A 24,954-nucleotide genomic window follows, 5' to 3' on the forward strand; every position below is an offset into this window, starting at 1 on the left:
TTGCATAAATGACTTACAAGTGGTTTCCGGGCTATTAGGCCATGATCTAGGACAGTGGTTCTCAACCGGGGGCTATATGGCCCCAAGGGGGCCCTAGGATATTCCAGGGGGGCCATGGAGGAAAATATCGCAAAAGGGGAGCCATGGCTGCTGATAAGGGGGCCATGAAGAAATTTATTAAAAGAGTGACCAAGAAAATTTAATTTCAAACAAAATGCATAGAATATTTTTTTCGCTATTTTTCCCCTATTTAAGTAACATTAACATAAAGATTTGATTGGTTGGCAGGATATTTCAATCACGAGCATAAATAAGGATCTGAGTAGTTGAAAGATGAAATTTAGCACTTGAAATATCAAAATTTTTAAGAGTTTCATGAGAACAATGATTTTTTTGCGTGTATGTAACCAATTTCTCATAAGTAGAGCTCTGATTTTTATGACCTAAAGATGAAACGTCGTTGCTCTGCTGATAAGTTATTAGCAACTATGTTTCTTCTTTAGGTCATAAAAATCAGAGCCCTTGTCATGAATTTGTTATCAATAATTATATGGCTTCGAGATGAATGTATATATGCATAGTGTCACTTTATTGACAGTGATTGACAGTAACATTTATTTGAAGACAACCAACCAAAAAAACAACGTTAAAGGCGGATAAAACGGTTTTGTTGGTATCAGAAGAGATGGGGCAACAACTTTGTAATTGGGTTTTTGAGCACACTGTGTCTGTATAAAAAGTTAACATTTTTATTTTAATAACTGTACAACCCCTTGCAACATGAACGACATATCCGAGTACTATACACGTTATTTGGATAATTTTTCTAATTGAAATTATTCCTGTAGTGTGAACGCGGTTTTCCAGTAAAATACCATACGTCTTGTTACCTATGCACCCTGTACATTATATGTAATAGTGTCTGTTGTGTGAAATATTGTGTAAGCTAAACTCACACGTTGCTTTGTTCGCCTGCGAGACAGAGGCCACATTATGAATCAAAAAGCCACTTGGAGATAGCTTGTAATTTAACGAGACAGATTTTCATGATGAATGTAAATTTCACCGTATCAAAATGATAATCAATAAACCCATAATTTTCTTATTTGAAATCTGATTATTTATGATTTCTGATTAGCTTGAAATTTTGATTTACCCAAATTCAAATTTACCCAAGAAAAACTAATTTGTAAATTCAAACTTCATCTTGTACAGTAACTTGATGCCGTCTTCAAGCGCAATGTTCACATTTGATTGAAAAAAATTGATTACATATATTTTTTTTACTCTGTTGTATTATGTTTATTTTGCTTTTTCGTTATTTTCATAAATTAAAAATAAATTAAATTCAAACTTATATTTATACGTCAAACAATATTTGAACAATTGTTTTTTAACGGCAAAACGGGGGGGGGGGGGTAGGAAATTAATCATAGTCGCAAGAAGGCAACAGGAATGAGAAATGGTTGAAAGGGGGCCATGGGCAAAAAAAGGTTGAGAACCGCTGATCTAGGACACATTGTTTCTTAACCTTTTTTAGCCACAGCCCTCTTTAGACCATTTTTTTTCTCGTGGCTCTCCCTGTTTTACCCAGGGTCTTCGACCCTCATAAAGAAGCGAGATCCTTCCTACGTATTGAAATTATTTTTTCAGTAAATTTATACTGAACAAAAATTTTCTAAATAAGATTGGTCTCTAGACCACTGGGCTAGAATTTATTGAATTCCCCTCTAATTCTAATCCGACTTCTATTCAGGGCTGTCTCAACGTCATTGGCCCTAGGCAAAATGATGTGCTGGTAGTCCCATAATTAGCTGGAAGCAACACAACTCACATATTTACCACTTTTATCTTCAAAAAGTCATTGTAATGTACAAAACCTCATGAAGAGAGGTCACTTAATGGACATGAGACACCTGGGCGTGGCCCCTCACAAGAGTGGGACTGACAGAACAGAGCAGCAGCCTGGGGGCCCAATATGATTTTCATAATTTTTTTGTTTTTTACACTATAAATTTAATATAGAGGGACCCATGAAAAATCTAGCCAGGAGATCTGCGAAAGACCCCTCCTGAGGGCCCTGTTGCAAAATATTGGGGGGGGGGGTTAGGCCTGGGGGACTTAAGATGACCCGGTTTTTATGGATGCTGGATTCTGTAAGTAGTCACACTTCCCCCCCCCCCACCATAGTATATTTGAGACATATATGCTCAACCCATGGCCTGCGGGCCAAATGTGGCCCTTGGAGTCACAAAAATGGATGAAGCAGTACATAACCAGAGATTCCTACGTGACCCAGGCACATTCTCAGACCACTTAAGTGATCATACATTTACAGATCATTTAAGTGACCTGCGGCATATTTCCAGATTACTTGATTGTCCCTTGGCACATTTTCAAACCAATGAAGTGGTCCGTGCACTTCAAAAGTTTGAGCACCTTTGACTAAAAAGCTTCACTTCTTCACACCTAAATTTTTTTCTGAACTCTGTGTCCCCCAAATCACCTCTTATGGCCCCCTTTCCTCTTCATTTTCTCCCGTGGCCCCATTCAAATATCCCAGAATCACTGATCTAGGACATTGTTTCCCAAAGTGGGCAATATCGCCCTCTGGTGGGCGATGGAATGTTCCGGGGGGGGGGGGAGCGATAGTGGCTACGGGTATAATATAGGATCCTGTGGGTTCACTTGAGTTGAGAGGAGGTAAGAGAAAAAAAATTCTGAAGAAGGGGGCGATGGAACAAAAAGTTTGAGAAACTATGGTCTAGGAAATTTTCTTCGTAACGTTTCGCCCACATCTGTGGTAGCCATCTTCTGAGGTTAAACGGACGTGGTTCTCCGCGACAAGCGAGAAAGGCTTCGTACTTCTCGCTTCAGGATTGTGTTTAAGGGTGGCCAATGAGGCTTTGCATCGGGGCGCTAATTTCGCGAATGCACCGCTATTCCGCAATTACACGATTTTAGCCAATTACGTCTCTTCTTGGTTCGTAATCATAGGCGTAAGCAGAATTTTCTCAAGAGGGGGGTTTCAATTTTTTTTTCTTCTCAAGGGGGAGGGGGCAACGTTTTTTCCTGCAAAATAACTCTATACTCTGCTGGGGGGGGGGTTAGAACTCCAAAACCCCCCTTTGCGTATGCCAATGATCGTAATATCGTACGATCTGTTGGTAATAAGGCGGCTTCCTTATGTAATTACTGGATTGCATTCTGACAGATTAACACGCTGTAAGCCAAACAAGCATTCTTTAATTTAAAGGAGAAATTTTTGCTTCACTAAAAAGAGTATATGCTTTTGTATTGAACAGTTTAAAACCAACGATGCTCATCTAAAGCAACCAAGCAACGTGATTGGCTGTGTGGAAAAAATTACGAAAAAATCGTGTAATCTCTTGCGGAATAGCAGGGCACTTGCGAATAATGCCGCAGGTAGGTTTGATCCGCCCTTTCTCGAATCATCACAAATAGGGGCGTAGCCAGAAATTTCGTTCGAGGGAGGGACCAAATTGATAGAACAATAGATTTGGCCATCTTTTTCTCTTTTTTCGCTCATTTTCTCACATTACGGGGGGACCAGATCCCCAAGTCCTTCTCGATACGCCTTTGATCACAAACGAGCTTATTCTGAAAATCATTTTGAACCTGGGGATTTAAAACAACTATTTGCGGTATTTTAGAAAGCTTTGAACAGTTTTAGTGCTAAAATTAGCAATTTCGTTGTAATTTGGCGACTGTTTGGTGACAATTACCAATGTCCCGTATTTTCCGAACCAAATTTTCCGTATTTTTCTCGAGAAATGTGGTCAGCTAACGTATGATGTCCATTTCTCCTCCTAAGTGTAAAAAACTAGAACTAGTGTGAAGTGAAAATGTCGTCGATTTCACCTTTTCCAGCAGGAGATGCGATTCGTGTCAAAGTTAAAGTATGCAAAGAAAAACTTTTAGAAATTAATAAAAAAATTCATATTAGATTATTTCAAATTATTCTCAGTATTAAGACACTGTTTCAATTATAGGTGGGAAGATTTTAATTGTGTTATTAGCGGTTGCTGCTGTATCTGGCTTTTAGTTTCTATTTTATTACATGGTTACTTACTTGGAAGTAAACTTTTTCTTTTATAAGATTCAAAGCTGTATAATGGAATTTAAATTTTTTATTGCACACGGAATAGTTTAGAATTTTATTGAAAATAACGATCATTTTGCTTTTGTTTGTTATTTTGATAACTTTAGTGTTGTTTTACATATTTAATAGATCAATTTTATCAATATTCTGTATTAGCATATCAGTTTGAAAATCGTGATAGAGTATTTCACGTTTTGTTTCAGCCCACTGACAAGTGCAGGAAAGTCTCGTATTATGAGTGTTTTGCAAGATGGAGCAGTGCAGTTATATTTAATAAATTTTGACTTGATAAATAAGCAATATCTTGCAATATATGTACCAGAGCCTCTTAGACAGAGAACTGTTCTTGTGAGAAGAGTGACTGCAATTGAGCCAACAGTTCTTCTCTTTGAGATGATTTTTGATATTTTTTTTTTGTCACCCTGGGGCCATTTGCTGTAGGAGGGTGGGCTATACTATGTCTCTTCTTGAACACGTCATGCTCCAAAGTGTAAATAAGGAAGGAATGCTCATGTCTCGTGTGGTGTATATTGATAGTGCACTTACCAGGATTGTCAGAGGATTGGGTTCAATTCCTGGCAGAGACTAGTAGACTTTTCTTTCTGAGTACACCTCTGCATAAAATCCTGAAAGAAGTCTTTCCTTCATAGTTTTTCTATTTCTTTCATTGCAAGCAGTTCTATCTTAAAAAGTTTGGAAGGGGGTCGCTCCCCCTGAAAAATTGTATTATTAACATAGGTGGGGGGTAAAGGTGGTATCACCACTTATGCTGATGTAATAAGGGTGGTTGGCTGAAGTTGATTTTCCAACTTAAAGGCTCATATACGAGCCAATCTCCCATTTAAAAAGGTTTCTCTACAGAGAGCAATCAGGCCCGCAGATTTATAAGATGCATAAACAGTTTATTAGTAGTCTAGCTTGGTTAATATGAGAAGTGATTAAGTCAAGCCACTGCTTGTATTAGCTGTTACCCTGGAAATCTGTGAAAGAATAAAAATGTGAAAATTAATAATAATGCTCCTTAATCCCCTCCACTTAAACTGAGCATTTAGATTCTAGCACCGTGTATAAATCAATGACATGGAATGAAATGTTTATTGACTAAAAAATACAAAATGAGAAATTTATTCTCAAATGTAATATCTTGTCAAAAAATAACTATTGGGTGTAATATAATGGACTGACAACTGTATAATGCAATAAACTGCTAGTGAACTATACAATGCCGAATTAGTCTCTCCAATATATTCAATAATTTCACAGCTTTGCATATTGTACTTTTATCATTTTTAATTTGATAACATGCACTAGTCAGTTTTAAATCCTCTCTATGAAATTATTTTAATGTACAACTCTCCATGCAAAGACATAGAAAATAAGGGAAATGAAGATTTCAAGTGAAAAATTTAGTTTTATTTACTCACATGAGAAATTCTCAAGGTTACATTCTTATCTCATATTAGTGCAAATAACTCGGCAAGAAAAAGGGCAGTGTTTGTATTTCTTCCTTAGAACTTCCAACGTCATATTATGTCAGAAACATTGGATGGGTTAAGGACTGCTATACTTTCATAGTAATATGTGTGTGTGTGTGTGTGTTGTCTGATGTTTCTTCCCAAAATAAGATAGTGAATAAAAGGGCTTCCTCGTTCTGAGAAAAATGTTTATCCCTCAAGTTATATGAGACTTGATAAAGTTTATTTTTTTACAGTTCAAATTTGGATTGATTTTCATTGTTTTTTTCTTTTATTACTTCTTAAGATCATTCAGTTTAGCGATATGAACTGAGAAATTTGAAAAAAAAAAAATCTGTTTTCTGGACTGTTCCATGTCCATAGAAACATTTAAAAAAATTTTCTTTTCCCCAATAATAGGTGATTTTAGAAAAATGATTGACATTTTTGCTTCATAAATATATTATATATATTATTAAGTTTGTAACCTAACTCCTTCAAAAAGTGATCATGTATATTATATAATTTATGAAATATATTTTTAAATTAACAGCTTGGCACTGCGTCACAAAACTTCTGGTGGGGAGAGGGCACCAAAATCATTTTGCATTGTTTTATGATACAGGCAGGGCCCGATTTACACATGGGCAATTGGGGTATTTGCTGTGGACCTTTTGGGGCCCTCAAATTCAAACAAATATATTTACTGATTAACCCCAAATATCTTGACCCCAGTTGTAGGACACCCCACCAATTTTTGCTTTGCCCAGGGCCCACTGAAATCAAAATCGGGCCCTGGATACCGGTAATCTACTATTTTTGTTTACCAAATTATTTTTCTCCTTATCTGTACATCTATGCAGTTCCAAAATGTTAATGCTCTGACAACGCAACATTTACACAAATTTTTTGTGTAATAAGCCTAACCGATATTGAAACATTGAACTTAACAACATTGAAAATCATCACTTATGTTCCGCAGTCGCCATTCGCAATCATTTCTTGCAAATTACAAAAATTCATTCTCTTCTTTCAACATACAGTGAAACCTTGCTATAGCAATACCCGATATAATGATAAATCCTACTACAACAATATTTTTCAAATCTTGTTTGAAAATTTCTACACTCTAATTTTAGCCTGCTTCCTCTCTATATAACAATGATCTCTCTACAACAGTATTTTTTCTTAGTCTGCTGAGTATCGTTATATGGAGGTTTCTCTGTATTCTAATTTAAAAAAATGTTTCACATTCTAATATATGAAGATATAAAAAATATATGTACAGGGTGAATCCGATGTATTCTGCCAAACGAAAGGGGGTGATAGACGAGCTCAAGGGGATTATGAAACAACGTACTAACCCTGTCCTATCTCAAACCATTTTCGAGTTAGGGCGTCAGCAAATTTTAACCCCCCTCCCCCCAACATCAGCAAAACTCTGACCCCTTCCCCCTTGTCAGCAAAATTTTGTCAGATCTGCTTCCTACCTTCTAACGCATATTGGTGGGATCAGAGACATATGCAGTAGTGGGGTGTGGGGGGGGGGGGGAGACCCAGATGATCATGCTATTTGAAGGCTAAGAACTCAAAATTTCTTTTTGAGAAATTCATTGCTACCCACCCTCTAAGCCATATATGGTAAACCCTTGGCCTGTGGACCAAATGTGGCCCTTGGGGTTATGATGTGGCTCAAATGTAATTTTGTAAAAATGAACTAAGTGGTACATTTACGGATTGCTTAAGTGACCTGTGGCACAATTCCAGACCATTTAAGCAGCCTTTGGCACATTTTCAGATCACTCAAGTAAGCCCGTGGCACATTCACAGATCACTTAAGTGACCGGGACACAGTTCCAGAACACTTAAGCAATCCATAGCCCATTTAGAGATATCTTGAGTGACATGGCACCGTTTTAGAGCACTAGTGCAGTTTTACATCACTCAAGTTACTCACTGCGCATTCCAAGATTACTTAAGTGATCCGCAACATGATCACGGATTACTTCTATGATGTGCGACACAGGTCTAGAGCACGTAAGCGGCCTGTGACACATTTCCAGATCACTGGGATCTGCGAAACATTTAGAGATCACTAAGGCTCAGTAGGGGACTTATCAATAGGGAGAATGTTAGGGTTTTTCTCGTTTTTGGGCACTGAGTAAGATGCCATTAAGAATATTTCATATTTTTATATAGGGTGGGTAAGTTCAACTTTATTTTATGAAACATCTTAAAATAAGAAGAGAGAGAGAGAAAGAGAAATCCCCTAAGAGTAAGAGAAACTCGTCCCTCTGTTATTTGTCTTTTTTTTTTTTGCCTTTTCTAAATTTTTTTGTGATTTCTTTTTTCTTTTTAGAAATATGAAGGTCTGTTGCCACCAGATTACAGAAAATTTAGCGTGGATCCACAGATTACTTCTTTTGAAGTTCTGCAAAGTTTGTTAGCAAGGGCTTTTGATATGAAAGGGTGATAATTTTTTGCATATTTATGTAATGTAAAAATGATTGTTTTTTATTTACCATAGTTTTCAATATATAGTCCATGACAGTGTGTAATGAAATGCTCTGTTGTCATTAATATACACACAAAACTTTCCGACATGTACCAATATCATTCACATTTATACAATGTTTGCTTCAGTCATGATTTCTCCATCATTTTAGTGTTGAAATATCTTTTATTTGTCCTACAACCTAAATTATTTTATATTTTCATGTCAACTTGGACTCCAAATCTTTGAAAAACTGTATTTCTATCCATCAAATTTGATCCATGTAATTTTTTTAGATTTTAAAAACACATGACTGAAATATTTTTCACGCATATTGTCATCAGAAAAGCTCTAAACTCTAGAGTGGCAGATACAAAAATAAGCATTGGACCGGCTATATCAATTTTAAAATGGACATTATGTGACAAACAACCTTTTCTGAGAATTCAGTAGACATAGCGAGCCCCAAAGAAACATTTAAATTATTTGAAATGTGGCCACCTATGTCTGTTTAGATTTTCTTTAATATCCACAGCATTATTCTTGGAAAGCCCATTGAAATCATTTGAGTTTGAGTTTCATGTAACAATTTAAAATGTAATTGAAACCATACAATTATTCTAATACTTTTTTTGAGTTGTATATGGAGGGAAGTAAGTTATTTTTTCAAAGAAGTTTCCATTGTGTGATTTTCACATTGATATGACATTATGACACCGCTTAATATAATTTTTTTTTTTTTAAAAATCCACATATCATTTGTGGATTTCATATAAATGAGGTTCCACTGAAAATGAAAATTTCCTACTAGTTTAAACTTCAGCTGGCCAATTAAGAAAGTAAGCAACAAGAAAAATTGGCCAAAGCTTGAAGTTTCAGTGCTAGATACGTATACAGAATGGAGGTGTGGAGCATAGGAGACTCAGAAATGCTAGTATATTTCAGACTACGGCCAATTCGTAAAAAATTTTGCAAAATGTAATGATAGCAGTGTTCTTCAACAGCTGGTTGGCAGACCGGTGCCTAGTCTGTGAAACATTTTACCCAATTCATGTAGCTACTACATATAAGTTGGGATTTAATAAATGAAATAGCAAGAAATACATAAACAGTATGTAGACTAATCCGTACATTGTTTCTCATATTTATGTACTTTTTGCCAGCCCTCAAATTATTTCCACTATGTTTTTTGTCTGTCTGCAAATCATTTCTCCTGTTTGTGTTTTTTTCGAATCCAAAGTTTATTCCTACTTTTTATCTATTTTTTTTTTGCTGGTCCTCAAGTTATTTCCCTTATTTATTTACTTTTTGGCCGTTTGAAAAAAATTTCTCCCATTTCTTTTTTAACCAGTCTCAATGTTTCAACTATTTTCACTTGTCCGCAGTTGTAAAAAGGGTAGAGAATATTGGACTAGAGAACGTACAAACCGCATTCTAGGAAAACTGTCTAGAACTAAAAGATGCATTAGGTATTAAATACTTCTCCCATTTCCCTTTTTTTGATAAGCCTATTTGCTTTTATTATATAATTACCTGGCTCATTAGAAAATATAATTGAGTAAAACTTCAGCCAACAAATAAGATACAAAATGATTATTAGAGCCTGGAAGTTCAGGCAAAATGCCATAAATGTCTTTTGTTGCCTATTTTCAAACTTTTTGGAAAATGCCTTTTTTGACATTTTCATGACATAAATGCCTATTTTAACATAGTTTAAAAATTTATTAGTGAATTTCAGAGGCCATAATTTTGGGGGGGGGGGGGTGCATGTTTTGATTTCATTTTTTTTTTTTTGCACCATAAATGCACTGCAAACAACCATGAATATTTATTAAACATACATATTTAGTATTCAATTGAATTGACAAGTTTTCCTCAGAGGGTGTGACAGATGTGGCTACACAGGGTCTCCTGTTTGAAGGAGTTTTTCATATGTGGTTATATTACAAAAGTAGAAAAAGATAGCCATGTTTCAACTATAGAAAGGATAATGATTATTCCAAATATAATGCAACAAGTAAACAAGAATTATTCGCAACTCGAGTGAGCCCCACAGATAATTTTCTCTACTGACTCCTCGTCTGGTAATGGTGGCCCTGGAATTGGCCTAATTCTGAGGATCTACTAACATTTTATTTGACTGAACTTGAAATCAATTTAACTTGGATAATAATGCAGTTATTGGAAACTAAAATTAAAACAGTAGACGGATTAAATGCAATCGATTTTTCAGCTAGTTTTTAGACCCTTAATACCTTTGTTTTTATTTATTTTTTCTTCCTTTCAAAAATTATGCCTTTTTTAGTGTGTTTTTGCCTGCCTATTTTGACCATTTTTAATGCCTAAACTTCCAGGCCTCTAATGATTATTGATCTCTGATTCCACACAATAAATTTTGAGTTTTTGTTAAACAAAAGAAAAAAGCGTTGGCGTGGATGAAAAATCATTTTTTATTGAAATAATTTTAGTGTTCAAATTAATACTTATTGTGTTCAAATTCAGAGTTAATTTTATAGGAGTCACACTTTTTTAACACTTCTCATTTTTAATTTTAATCAACAGAGAATTTTCGATCAGTTACTTGGCTCAAGATGAAGAAGGTAGAGATATTTACATTCCATTGCTTTCAGACTGGGATCTGGAAGATGCATTTCGTGGGTTTTCTGAACCTTGCTTACTATTGAAGGTTGATTTGAAATCTTTCGAAGAAGGTGAGGTTAAAAAATTTTCATATTACAGTATCTTATTGGTATTATCTTTATTGAGATGATATAATCTATAAATCTATGTGAAGTTTAACATTGATAAGAGGAAGCCAAAGGGGGCCACAGACAAAATAATGATTTGATTAAGAAAATAGACTTGAAACAGTATGTAGTTGACTGATATTCATAATGTGTAAATGGCCAATTGTGTTCAAGTTAATAAGCACACTTATAATGAAGAGAAAAAAACTCAAAAAGAAATGTAATAAAATACATACTTCATTACTTAAACATAACTTTTCGACCATGTTTATAAACTTTTGAATTTATAAAACAGTAAAAACTATAAGTTAGTGGTATGTAAACGGGGTTCAGAGGAGGGTTAGTGTTCATTTTTTTACTACTGAAGAGGGAACCCAATATTTTATAAACTTTGACTATTGTAAAGTATAGTATAGCAAATACCTGATCTGTTGAAAACAAAAGTAAGCAAAGTCGCCAACTCATGCTAAAATCACAGAAAAGTCACCAATCGTGGAAGTGATGCATCACTTCAAATTGTAGTGAATTTAAAAAAAAAAATACAAGTGTGTGAAATGAATATCCTTGTTTGTAGTCACAACTATTGTAATATAATTTCTGAGCTGGAAAGAAAATTGTAATTGTTGATTTGAAGAATAAAAGATCAAGTTGGCTTCATTGAAAATACTTGAAAAACTGGGACATTTTTGTAAAAACATCGGTACTGTCCCGGGAAATAGGGGACATATGGTCACTCTAGTTATGAGCTGAAATTTTATGAAGTTCATTCTCAAATCTCAAGATGATCTTACTCATTCTCCCTCCCCTTACTTAAGAATGTATCTTGTTTCATATTTTCCGTGAATGCGTTTACTTTTAGTTTGACTAAGACTTAATAGCTTCACTACATAATAAATTAGAGAAGAAACTGAAATGTCCAAAGAAATCAATCTGCCCCAATTAATTAAATTGCTGTGTTCATGCTCAACCCCAGCTATTTAATTGCAACACTCAAATTAATCATATTGGTGTGTGATGTTTTTAAATTAAATATATGTTAACTGCACCCATTTACATCCGTATTTGTTAAAAAATAAGTAATACGTTTTGAGGGGGTGAACCATACAGCTGTTTTTCAGATAAAGTTTTCAGTAATTTGAGGTAGTCTCTGTTCCTACATTATTGAGACTACTGTAATTACAATCTAAATAACATTTTTGCTACAGCAATTTTATGTAGGAAAGTGTCTGTGTGCAGCAAGAAAAAAAATTGCATTATAATATGAAGGAAATTAAAAACGAGCACAATAGAATTTCAACAGTTCCATGCTTCGTGTAATGTGAGGGGATAAAAGTTTTTGAATTTTTCAATCTCAAGATGCTGTCTCTTTTAACCCCCCCCCCCCCCAGAGAATGGCTCTTATTCTATTTTTTTCCATGAATGAGAATGATATGATCACCTCTTTAAAACTGGGTACCATAAACAGCTGCAAATTTGAAACGTTGAACATTACTTCACTCAAATATTGTCTATGAATAGATTTTTTGTAGCCCAGATTCAATGGTACCCCATTCATGTGAATGTCTTTGTGTTTGATTACTAGGCATGTTATAATGTGCTGTAACATCACAAAACTGGTCGCACACTTATATCTCACCAATATATGCTGCAGGTAGAAGTCAGCTGTACTTTCTTGAGTAAAATGTAATGGTACTTCGTTCATATGAATACATCTTTGAGTTTGTGCACGGGATTTTACAGTTACATGACAGTCATCATGCACTGTATCAAAAGCATAAGAAATTATATGGTGCACTATATTATTTGCTGAGATATTTTAAAGAACATTCTTTTTTTATGAGAATTGTCCAGCAGCAAAGTGGTCAGTGCACCAATATGCTGTTAATTGCTGCAGTTAAATACATTTCTGATTTGAATTCCTGTGAATGGAAGCATTGTGATTTGGAATCAGCTATAAATTATGAGTGTCTAGCTAACTCATCCATGCATAAAATGACTGATCCTATAGAGTGGTCCAATGATAAGAAATGTGACAGTCAGAGATCTATATAATATTTATATCTTTTAATATCAACCTGCCTTGTGACATCAGTTTTTAAAGGTAATTGACCAATTAAGTCTACTTGTTATTAAGTCGCATTGATTATAAAGTCATTCTATTTATTTCTGAGGATTTAATGCTATACCAAGGCCTGGCTGTATATAAAAAAAACTAACTTTTGATAGTAATGCTGAAGTTCTGGAAAGATTTTTATACATTCTTTTTGAAACATCTACACTTTTTAACAAGTACACATTATGTGTTTGAATTAGTATGCTGCAGTCAGGTTTCAGTTTTCCAAAAAAAGTTGAATGAAATAAATTAGTCTTTTTTTTTTTGTGCCCACTAGTTTGTGTAAATATAAAAAATATCTTTAATATTTCTATTTATATAACACATTATTTGTATTCATATAGCTTTGTTTTTCATTGATTCAACATTTTCTATAATATTTCTTCCAAGGTTTAGAAGACTGGGATCTCATGGTACCCACAGATGCTACTCAGAATAGTGGTACAAGTTTTTTTCCTGAGCGATCCTCAATTACAGGAACAATCCGTAATCATGTATGATTTTTTTCCAACTTTTTTTATAATACCTGTATATTTTTTTACATCATCTTTGTCAAATTCACTCTCCCAAAAAGAAGTAAATGCATATTGTTAATCTGTAAAAACTGAACAAAGTTGTTGCAAAATTAAAAATAAAGTAATCCTTGAAAATCTGTGAATTAATTAAAAAATAACAAACAAGTCTATTAATCTTTTTTCTTTTTTTTTTGCTTATACAGTATCTCTTGCATTATATATTTTTAGTTTATTTGTATATATAAAGTTTTTTTGAAATTTAATTCTAATGTTTTCAATCCTGAAAAAAATTTTCGAAAGTAGAAAATGACATGAATGATGGAAGTCTGTAAGCTTTTTACTGGGCTCCCACTCGTCCTACTTTTTGGGAAAACGTCCTACCTTTGCCCTACTTTCTCGGTTTTGTCTTACTTTCTAGTTTTTGTTCTACTTTTCCTACTAAATCCTATCTACAAAATTCGTGTAATTGGTTTTAACTGAGCAGGGAATCATTGATATATTGCCAAATAGTACAAATGTTGTAGATTACAATGAGTCTGCCAAAGCAGAAATTGTACCATTTTTAATGTTATTTATGGGTTAGGTATGTGGACCATATATTTCGTTTATTAATTTTTTTTTTTGCTTAATCTGAGAGTTCAACAAGTAGAGTAGTCATTAAAAACTTCTGTCTGGATGGAAAAAATAATTTTGTATATACTTTTCACAGTCTTGGACAGTAACTAGCAGTCATCATTCAAAATTATAGTGCACATTTTGTATATAGGTGAAACAACAGTTTGCATTACAAAGCAGTTGGATACATATGCCTATTCTAGGTTTGGTGATTCTGATGCTACCCAATAACATTCCATTGTCTTCTGTATTTTTAGGGCATGCAGCATAGGTGGAGATAGAGTTGAAAGTCTGGGGGGGGGACACGGTCATTATCGCTGGGGGCACAATGATGATGAGATGTCAATTCATATATATACGCATATACATTAGATCATACATATTCTTATGGGTATTGTATAATATTTCATCATGTATATATATTTTTTGTAATTGCATTTTTAATTGGGTTGCTGTATTTTTGAAATATATTCTATCCATATTTATTATGGACATCTTTTTCTCAGCCACCTCGTTGTATTTGTATCAGTCCACTCCACCTTTGATGCTGAGGTCCCTTTCCCGTATCTCCTCCCATGGCACGCAGAGGCATAAACAATGTATACAATACTGGGCAAAGAGCTACTAAACCACACATGCACCTGTGCATATTCCTCTACGGAACCTCTAATGAATTGGTACATGTTGGAATATGCGTGTACGTGTAGTGAAACCTGACGTGAAGTTTGTTTCTGTGTAATGCTTGTTATGTGTAGTGCTGTGATCTGCCACCAGTTTTTCTAACTATGAGTGAAGTGTGATTATTAAATAATTTATCATTGTAGGCCTGTTGTGCTTTCTGTGGAGAGACTTTTTAATGGGGAGATCAGCTCACATTTGTGCCCTGAAGTTGGGAGCCACAGGAAACCAACTTCAGCCGACACCACTGTGGCGACTGTGGGGTTCGTACCCAGATCCTTGCTATGCAAGTCTGTCACTATGACCACTAGACCACTGACCAATTGTAAAAAAAATTGGAGCTGCTGTAGCAAAATAATTGAAATCTGTCAATAGTTTTTCAATAGCCTCAAAATTTTTTTCTTCCAGTCATTGACATACTGTGAAAAATGTTCAGAAAATACTTGATCCCCATATATGTACATATTAGCAATAGTTTAGTTTTTATAGCAACTGCGATTCTTTTAACATTATTATTTTCAGTCAATCTTAACTGCTGCATTAGGTAAATGTTATCTTTGATCTCAAAATGTTATGAAAAAGAAAAAAAAAACATTCGATCCTAATCCCCTTAAAACACTTTTTGAGTTCTATGGTGTAGTGTTAATTTTTTTTTGCTTTTGACCTATTTTTTCGGTGATGAATTTATAAATTTGTAGCTTTAAGAAAATTATCTTTTTGGGAGCACCCAGTCAGTATTTCATGGCAACAATATTCACTTATTTCTGATTCATTATTTTCTTTTGTTGGGAACCAAAAATATTTGGTGACACACTTTTACATTTCTTAAAAGAAATACATTTGGACCCTCTTATAACTAGCTGCTTTTTAATGAGTCTGGATATAATACACAAATTAATACATTTTGTTTGATACAATGTACAGCAATTACAGCAATAATGTACAGTTTGTACAGCAATTCTGTCATTTTTAGGGAGCCAGTTTTTTATGGTAGCTTGGATTTAAGAAGAGATTCAAAAGAAAACCTTAAAAACAAATACAAAAATGTAAGAGAAAATGAAAAAAAAAATCCAAGGACAACAAAACTGAGTTTCTTCCACCACACTCACAATATGAAGATTATGAGAGCTTTACTTTTTCATGAGGGATGACTATCAATAAAATTGTTCAACAAAAGGTTTATTACCCCTTTAGGTTTGTTGTCAACATGCAGGAATAGCAGTACTTCATTTAGAAGGGAGGAATCAGCGTGGAAAATGAAGATAAATAACTAACCAATCAAAATTTAAAATCAAATGATCAATTCATCAATTCTTGCTCGACTTCCAATAGAGATCCCATATGTTTGGGTGTGAGGATCATCAGTAGAATTTTTCCTTTCCTGTGTGGTGTATTCTTTATTTTTTTTGGGGTGAGGGATGGCGAAAATCAAAGTTTTCACTGTCAAAGTTAAAAAAATTCACATCAAGTTACTGGAAAACGGTAAAGAAAAATGTTTTATGCATCAAATATTAATATAGTCAAATACAGGGTGCATAGCTAACTTCTCTTGCTGCGAATTACTGGAGAACCATTAATACTAGCCACAGACTTCCAATATAAAACTATGTAAATAAACGTGTAAACCTCAGATAAGGCATTCATATTGCAAGAAGGGTTGTATAGTTATTATCATGAAAGTTAACTTTTTATGCAGACATCTCAGAAAGTTGTTGCCTTGTCTCTCACTAGGCAAAAACAAATTCCATGTTTTTAATTGCAATATTCGATGAGATATTTGAATTCAAAAATCAAAGAAGTTGGAAAAGAAACAGCATAAGCAAGGGAAAGATGTGGTGTCCATTCATGCTGTTCTTTCCCAACTTTTCAGTTTTTGAATTCAAATATCTCAGTGAACATTGCACTTTTGAACATGAAAATTTTTGCTCGCCTCAGGAGAGACAGGACAACAACTATCTCATTGGGTTTTTGTGGACAGGGTGTCTATATAAAAAGTTATTTTTTATTTTAATAACTTGCTACTTGGGTGATACATCTTGAGTTCTACACATTATTTGGATACTTTTCCTAATTGAAAGTATGCCTTCGAGATCAACAGTTTTCCCGTAATTTGTGATGAAAAGAGCTAGCTATGCACCCTGTATATACTAACTCGCAGTTAGTTTTAGGAATTTTGTGTTGTTTTACTTGAAAACAGATTTAGCGAATGACCGGATTTAATGAGTATTTTCGCTGAAATGAACTCCTGGTTATAAGCGGATTCAACTGTATATGATATTTCTGTTATTTATATGAGAGATCATAATTTTGTATTTCATCATAGCTGTCAAGTCTCTTTGATTTTATTTCTTGTCCTAGCTCCTGACTTTTTTACCATAATTGGGAAAAATTCCTACTTTTGAAGCCAAAAAAAAAAATTCTCATAATTAGGAGAAAACCATAGAAATTTTGAGTAATCGTGTTTATAAAAATCTCTTATGTTTGTCTGGGTGGTAAGTTTTTTTTCTTGAAGAATTTGGATTCATGCAAAAATTTCCCTAATTCTCATTCTACTAAGATAGCAGTTATGTTTCATAGTGTATCATTGCCATGATTATTAATTATGTTAATCATTTTTGTGTTTTCTCTAATTTAGAGTATGGTAGTGTAATGCTAATCAAAAAAGATGACATAACTGATTTTTTTAAATCGGTATTGTATTAGGAGAGAGCTTTTTATTAAAACTAAAAATCATTTAATTTTTTTGGGTCCCCCGCCCCATCAGATTGAAATGAAGCGTTTTAAAAGTACCCAAATTTTTTTAATCATTATTATTATGTGTTGAGTTTTCATATATATGAATCTTAATCCTCTGTCGGGCACTATATTGGAACCAATGAGTTTGGGTGCAATGCTCCTGATGGGTGCAGGTAAAACAATTGCAAATTTATACATATTAATTTTAGTATTTTAAAAGTAATGACCTCCATGGGGATGTTTAGACAAAAAAAGGAAGAAAGAAATTTGTTGCAAAAAAAACATTTATTATTCATAAAACCTTAAAAGACATTTTACTATGAGTGGAGGTGGGAACATAAACCTTCGAACTGTGCCTGTCAGGCTGGTTGTGCCCGACGGAAGGTTAAACTAAGTTACAGCTAGTTGAATTAACAATATATATTATGATTTTCAGATGGAAAAAACTATTAATATGGTTCAAAGAGCCTTCAACTTTGGAGATGGTGAGAATAATTTAGAACAATACAAGCCTCCCAAGTCTCCCATGGGAGATACTGAATTCCACAATTTCTTAGATGTCGAAGGACGCCTAGCAAAGCCCAGACAATTACGTCTGTCAGTTTATCAAGGTGGAATAGAGCCTTCATTACGAAAAGTTGTGTGGAAGCACATATTAAATGTGTATCCTTCAGGGTTGACAGCTAAAGAACGCATATCTTATATGAAAAAAATGTCATGTGAATATGAAAAATTACGACAAACCTGGCAAGACATAGTTGCAAGTGGTAATGTGACTGAGGAGATTCGTTACATTACTAGTATGGTTAGAAAAGATGTTCTTCGCACCGACAGAACTCATAAGTTCTATGCAGGATCTGATGATAACAAGAATGTTGTTTCTCTTTTTAATATCCTTATTACTTATGCCTTGAATCACCCAAGTGTTTCATATTGTCAAGGAATGAGTGATTTAGCATCACCAATTTTAGTGACAATGAAAGATGAAGCACATGCTTATGTCTGTTTTTGTGCTCTTATGGAACGATTAAAACCAAATTTTCAGTTGGATGGAAAAATGATGTCTTCAAATTTTCAACAGTTGTCCGAACTTTTGCAACATTATGACCCACAGTTTTTTACGTACCTCAAAAATCAAGGTGCTGATGATTTGTTATTCTGCTATCGATGGCTTTTGCTAGAATTGAAAAGAGAATTTGCTTTTGAAGATGCCCTACGAATGTTAGAAGTTTTATGGAGTTCAATACCTCCTTCACCTCCTGAGAAAGAACTTGTATTGTTTGAAGAACTCTATTCATACAATACATCATCAATGCCATCACCTCGTTTCAAAACTAGAGAAAATCCATATACCAAAGTCAGGGCTATTCGCAAACAGAACTCAGCATCATCCATTCGAGGTTTAGTAAGTGAATGTAGCAAGGAAAAAGAAGATTCTCAAATACCTGATCATGAAACTAAGGAAGAACTCAATATTGAAGAAATCGAAAATGAATCTAGTCAACTGAAGTGTTCATCATTACAGTCTGTAAGTAATGAAAATACATGTGGTTCTGTCTTAGCCCAACATGAAACCAGCAGCACAATTTTGAGTCGTCAAAATAGTTTTTCTGAATCAAATGGGGACGATCCTCAAGATTATCTTCCAATGACAACTTCTATGACCAGAGAGCTACGAATGGAATTGGAAAATCTCAATAGACAATTACCCTGTTCATTTTTACAAAGATCAATAACAGTTGATTCAGAAGATTTAGACTCGCCACGATCACCTGATTTTTGTCAGTCTTCAATTGAAGCAGTAGTCGCAAGACAAAATGTGGATCAGTCATTGGAAGATGATGCTTCTGAAAGCTGGACTTGTGATTTGTCAGGAATTGACCAAATATGTAGGCTAGGATCTTCAAAAAAACATCGTAAGAAGGTGCCAGAACCTGTTGCCAGTGGGAATAGAAACATGAAACCTATTTATTATTCTTACAGCAACTCAGATGATAAAAAATTACTACGATTTGAAGATCAGGAAAGAAATCCATCAGACTTGCCTTGCAATGGTGAAATATTTGAAAATGAAGAATCTGAAGATGTAGATGGCTGTTCTTGTCATTTAAAGTCTGTCATTCCTATCAGGTTGGTTCATAGTCCAGGAATTGATGGCAAACAACAACATTGTGATAGTGATAGTTCTGAATCATTGTCTGACAGTTCTTCCGGAAGAACTGAAAGTGACCAAATCAGTTTTGCATCAGTTAGTAATAGTGATGAATCAAAATCTGAGACGAACTTGAAAGGAATCAATGATAAATCAGTAGAGAAAAGTGATGATTTTGCAAGTTCTGTAGTAGAAAGCTCAAAATCTGTCATGACCAACTCTTGTGAAGAAGCCTTAGAATACAGCAGTAAAGCATCTAAATCTGCTCTTCCACCTCCTTATGAACTAGGGAGTGGTAATCCATTCATGTTATTTTTGTGTCTTACATTGCTTTTGCAGCATAGAGATATTATAATGAAAAGTCATATGGATTACAATGAATTAGCTATGCATTTCGATAAAATGGTGCGTAAACATAATGTGGACAGAGTTCTCCATCAGGCTCGAGCTTTATTCAGGGAATATTTACAAATGGGTTGGTCTGAAAGCAATTGGGGAACTGATCCTCATGTTTGATATGTGAAGCGCATGTTTCACATTCCTTGTATAAATATTATGTGTGTGTGTTGAGGCTGTTTAAAAAAATATATTTATTTTTCATATTTATATCACAGAGCAGTATTTTTTGTTAGGCTAAAGATATGCTACTATGTCTTTCTATGTATATTACATTCAATGTAATTTTTGAGGTGTGTTAGAGTGCCAAACTTGATTTATGACAAAAAGATGAACATGAAATGGACTTTGACACCATAGAAAATTTTTTTTCTAAATATTTCAAAAGAACATATTTGCTGAGATTTTAATTAAAAAATTATCTGATTGCATTCATTCTAGCATTAATTCTCGTGCATTGAGCAATAATAAAACACACACTAAGCAAATCAGTTTGTTTTTTTTTAAATCCAGCACTGTTTTCTCTCTTTTAGGTATGCTTCATTATTCTTACAGCTGCTCAGTTCAGTTGACTGACATTCATGCAGACATTTCTTATTCACATCAATCTTTTACAAATAGCATAATTTATTGCGCATAATATTTCTAAATCATACCAATTTCTAAAAGTATCACTTAAATTTCTTGATCAAATTCATTCAATATTATACCAAAAATTGCATAGCTATATATATTCAGTAAAACCACAATATCATAATTCAAAATAATTAATTTTCTTGGGGCATCAAGGGGTTTGAAGATCTCATGGCATGTTCTATGACATTTATCACCCAAAGTGATCTCATATGACTTCAAAAGACCAAGTATTTAGCTTTTACTGATTTAGATTTTGAATCTTTTTTTGAGAATTTTTTTATCAAACTAAAAAATCAAGTTATTGCACATCGAGTTGGACTGCATAGAGCAGTCATTTTGACAGCAATTGGAAAAATTCAACATAAATTATTTCTCTTTACTTGTCTTAAAACAGCATTTATTAAGTTTCTCTAATGCATTTTTGCAATAAACCCTTTTTCATGCACCATTTTTTGTGGGGTTTCTGACAAAATAATGACTTGTTGCATGGTAAACACTAATCTTGTGTTCAGGGGCAGCAACACAGTGGGGGGGGGGGAGTCTCCCTAAGAGAGGTGCCAAATCTGAGTTGAAAGTGTGAAAAGAAGCTTTGTCTATCAAAAAAAACCATTGTCAGGGGTGCCAAAAATTGGTCCAGCACGGGTAGAGGTTTGTTCTCAAGCTGCCCCCGCCTGTTTTTTGTTAATGCAAAAAATATTTTGATAGTGATTCTTTGAACTCATGTAATTCATTGCTTTATTTCCACTTCACATACCACTGACATCATTTACAATATAGCACTGTTGAGAAACTTCAATTAGCATGCGTAGAATGAAAAGTTGCGAATAGCCATGGAATTCTGAACATTTTAGAGTATATAGAAATGTCCTCTCCTCTTTTCAATACAAGATTCATTGAGAGACTGGTTATTTGTGGAGATGAAGATTACAAGGAAGAAAATTCATCACTGGCCCCACAGGGACTTGAACTCCGGTCTCTCGCTTGCCGGACGAGTGCTCTGCACTCCGGTATTGCCAGAGTTTTCTATCAACAATGGTTTTTTTTTTTTGGTCGAACTGAGTTGCTAAAAGAATGAATCTAATGCTCGAAAAGCAAATTAAATTCTGACATACCTTTTAGCATACAAAGGGTGCCGTTTTTAAAGAAAGAAGTATTCATTTTTTGTCAAAAGTGTGTCATAAAACCTGGGTTATATTTTCAGGGCTGACTTTACATTTCTTTTCATGTTGCTCAGCAGACAGAATTTTAGCATGGCAGTTCGACCCAGAAGTTAAAATAGAAAGAACTGATTCCGTGTGAATTTAGTGTTCAGAAATTCTGAAAGTTTGCCAGAATTTCCAAATTATGTATTTTTGGTCTTCAAAAATTTGTTGTATAACAACAACTTGGTCGAGAGAAACAAAGTCTGACTGCTGATAGAAATTTTCCAAACTAAATTTGCTCGTACAAAAACCAAGATTTTTTTTCCCCTTCCAACTACGAATTATCCAAAACATTTGAAAAAAAATTTGAATAAAACCAAAGATATTAAAGTTAAATTAGACATAACACTTAAGGGGAGCTAAGAAAAAGTCTGAATTATCCAAAATTTTAGTTAACCAAGTTCCACTGTATTTATAAAGGGTTATACCGGTGTTTTTTAAAGTGGGCGGAATTTGCGACGAGCTGGAATTATTGTGATCAATTATACTTTGAAGTGATATTTTCATGAATTCACAATATCTACTAAACTATTCTGGAGGAGCCGCAGATGAATCATGAATAGGGCAAAGAAGCTGCAAGTGACAAAAAATTTGACAACTACTTTGCTATATCAGCACCTCCTAGAGATAGGCCTCCGCACGGGTTGCCAAGTTCATCTGTAATGTCATTAAGACTACCTAGCAAGTTTGCCACATTTTGAACCACAGCATCTTATTTCGTTTCTCCTTATTTTGGCATAGAATCTTTGGTTGACTCACAAATACTGCATGATGATTGGATGTGGGGCATAGAAATCGCTAATTCTGAGCCTGATCATTTCTTTTTCACACAACGATGATACTTTTCTTTCTTTCATACCGAGTACAATTCAGGTCTACACACACAACGATGACACTGGCACGAGCAGGGGAATTTTTTTCCCTGAATATTCTGAGGCAAAATGGACTACTTGCTAACATCACGAGCAGCGAGCGGGGGCCTTCTATCTACACCTATAGGAGAAAGCCTCCGCGCGAAGCTCGTGACGTCACTGAAGTCATCCATTTCACCTAGTCATTGAATATACTGCAAAAAAGGTAAAGATTTCGAATACATCGGACTGCTATTATCCAATGGCTACAGCTGAAATGAACGACTTTCAGTTACGTCAAAGCTTCGCGTGGAGGCTTTTTGCTATAGAAGATGTTGGCTATATGCCTGGCCTGTGCTAACTCCATCTGGAGCAGTCTGCTCTAGCTGGTGTTGCTTCTGCCCCTATGGCTCAGTCGAAAATGAGAGACCCATGGCTGGATTGCACATATCGTAACACGCATGCTTAATGTGAGAGAAGGCGAGTTCTTCAAATAAAGTGTCTTCGGCTGCTTATCTACGCTAAACGCCAGGGTTGATTAATTAACGATTTCACTTCGAACTTTTACGAACTCCCCTCTTATTTCAATGTTAAAATTTCTTGTTTTATTCGAATATTTTACATAATTCGCAGTTGGAGGGAGAAAAAAGAATGATTTTTGTGTGAGAAAATTTAGTTTGGAAAAATTCTACAAGTCAGACTTTACTTTCCTCGATCAATTTGTTAAACAACAATTTTTTTAAAGACTAATAAAAGGTTGAAAATTCTGTTTTTCCTTTACTCTTTTTTTGATAATTGAATGCTCATTTTAACATTGCTCAGCTGGAGTGCATCGAGACTGAGTACTACTTAAAAGTGACATAGCATGAAATATACGCACAGATATGAAAATTTGTTCAATCATTTATGCTATTCATAAAAATATTACATATATGTGCCTCGGTGAAAGTGATAATCCGGAAATGATTTGTTATCGCCAGTTGTTATTGAAAATGAATAACTGGCGATAACAAATAATTAACAAAATTTATAAAACTCATCGAAATGGTCGGTCCCTTTTGATAAGTTTTATAAATATTGTTTATATACACTCATGTCCACAAATTGAGGATAATGCCAGCTCCGGCAAATAAAGGTTCAGAAACAAAACAAACGCTACTTATTCAAAAATATCTCCTTTACAAAAACTTAATATTACATGGTATGTCTCCCATGCGATGAAATACAGTCCGTACAACGCCTAGGCATGCTTAGTATCAAATTATCGATCTGATCTTGGGGAAGATCACTCCACTCAGCAAGCAATGCTCTCCGAAGTTCCGGTACACATGTAGGAGGTGGTTGGCGTGCTGCAACTCGTCGGCCAAGCATGTCCCACACATGCTCTACCGGATTCAAGTCAGGTGAGAATGCTGGCCATTCCATACGGGTTATATCCTCAAATTCAAGGCATTCGTTTACGATGTTTGCTCGGTGAGGACGGCCGTTGTCATCCATAAACACAAATTCTGCGCCCATGGTACCCCTAAACAAACGTACATGTTCTAGAATGATGTCCCGATAAATTTGGGCTTTCATGGTTCCGGTTTGAACATGCAGATTTGTTCTGGAACCCAGTATGATTCCACCCCAAACGAGCAATGCTGCACCACCGTAACGGTGTTGTTCAATGATGTTATCTTGGTGGTAACGGGTACCTGGCGTTCTCCATATGAAAGTCCGACGTGAATCAGACTGCAAGCTAAACCTGGACTCGTCGGAAAACATCACACAAGCCCACTGTGACGATGTCCACATTGCATGTTCTCTACTCCAGGCTAATCAGCGGAACACATCTGACAGGCCTGCGAGCATATAGACGAATATCTCCCAAACGTCTGTACACGGTTTGCCTTGAAACTGTGGTATCCGTGGCTGCAGATAGCTGACGAGACAGGTCAGATGCTGTGCTCCGTCTGCTTCTTTTGGCAGTTACTGCCAAATACTGGTCTTCATTCGGCGTTGTAACTCGGGGGAGACCTGTATTGTAACGTCTACTGACATTTCCGTTATCTTGGAATCGTTGCCAAAGCCTAGAGATGACACTTTGGGCAATTCCAAGTTCCTCGGATACTTCCATCTGAGTACGCCCACATTCTAGGCGGCTGATAATTCTACCACGTAAAAAATCATCCACATGCGTCCTCTGTGTCATAACTATTCGCTTATGGCACTGAGCGCCGTACAGAACTCTTATGAACAA

General features: G+C 35.0%; 1 protein-coding gene across 2 annotated transcripts; it reads left to right on the top strand.

The window, feature by feature from the left end:
• Positions 1 to 3,811: 3,811 nt before the first annotated feature.
• Positions 3,812 to 20,508, top strand: LOC149080073 (uncharacterized). 2 transcript variants are annotated; one of them, XM_089239033.1, is made up of 5 exons: positions 3,812 to 3,920; positions 7,937 to 8,046; positions 10,634 to 10,782; positions 13,322 to 13,425; positions 17,912 to 20,508. In XM_089239033.1, exons 1-5 carry the CDS (start codon positions 3,867 to 3,869, stop codon positions 20,141 to 20,143), a joined length of 2,649 nt encoding a protein of 882 aa, XP_089095159.1. In that variant the 5' UTR covers positions 3,812 to 3,866; the 3' UTR covers positions 20,144 to 20,508. The 2 variants fall into 2 exon arrangements, with proteins under 2 accessions (XP_089095159.1, XP_089095160.1); XM_089239034.1 differs by having other exon boundaries at positions 3,893 to 4,013; positions 17,912 to 20,502.
• The last annotated feature ends 4,446 nt before the right edge of the window (positions 20,509 to 24,954 follow it).

Source organism: Pholcus phalangioides, unplaced genomic scaffold, assembly GCF_987345545.1.
Source record: "Pholcus phalangioides strain wild (caught in Gottingen) unplaced genomic scaffold, Ppha-v1.0 ptg000011l_1, whole genome shotgun sequence".
NCBI lineage: Eukaryota > Metazoa > Arthropoda > Arachnida > Araneae > Pholcidae > Pholcus > Pholcus phalangioides.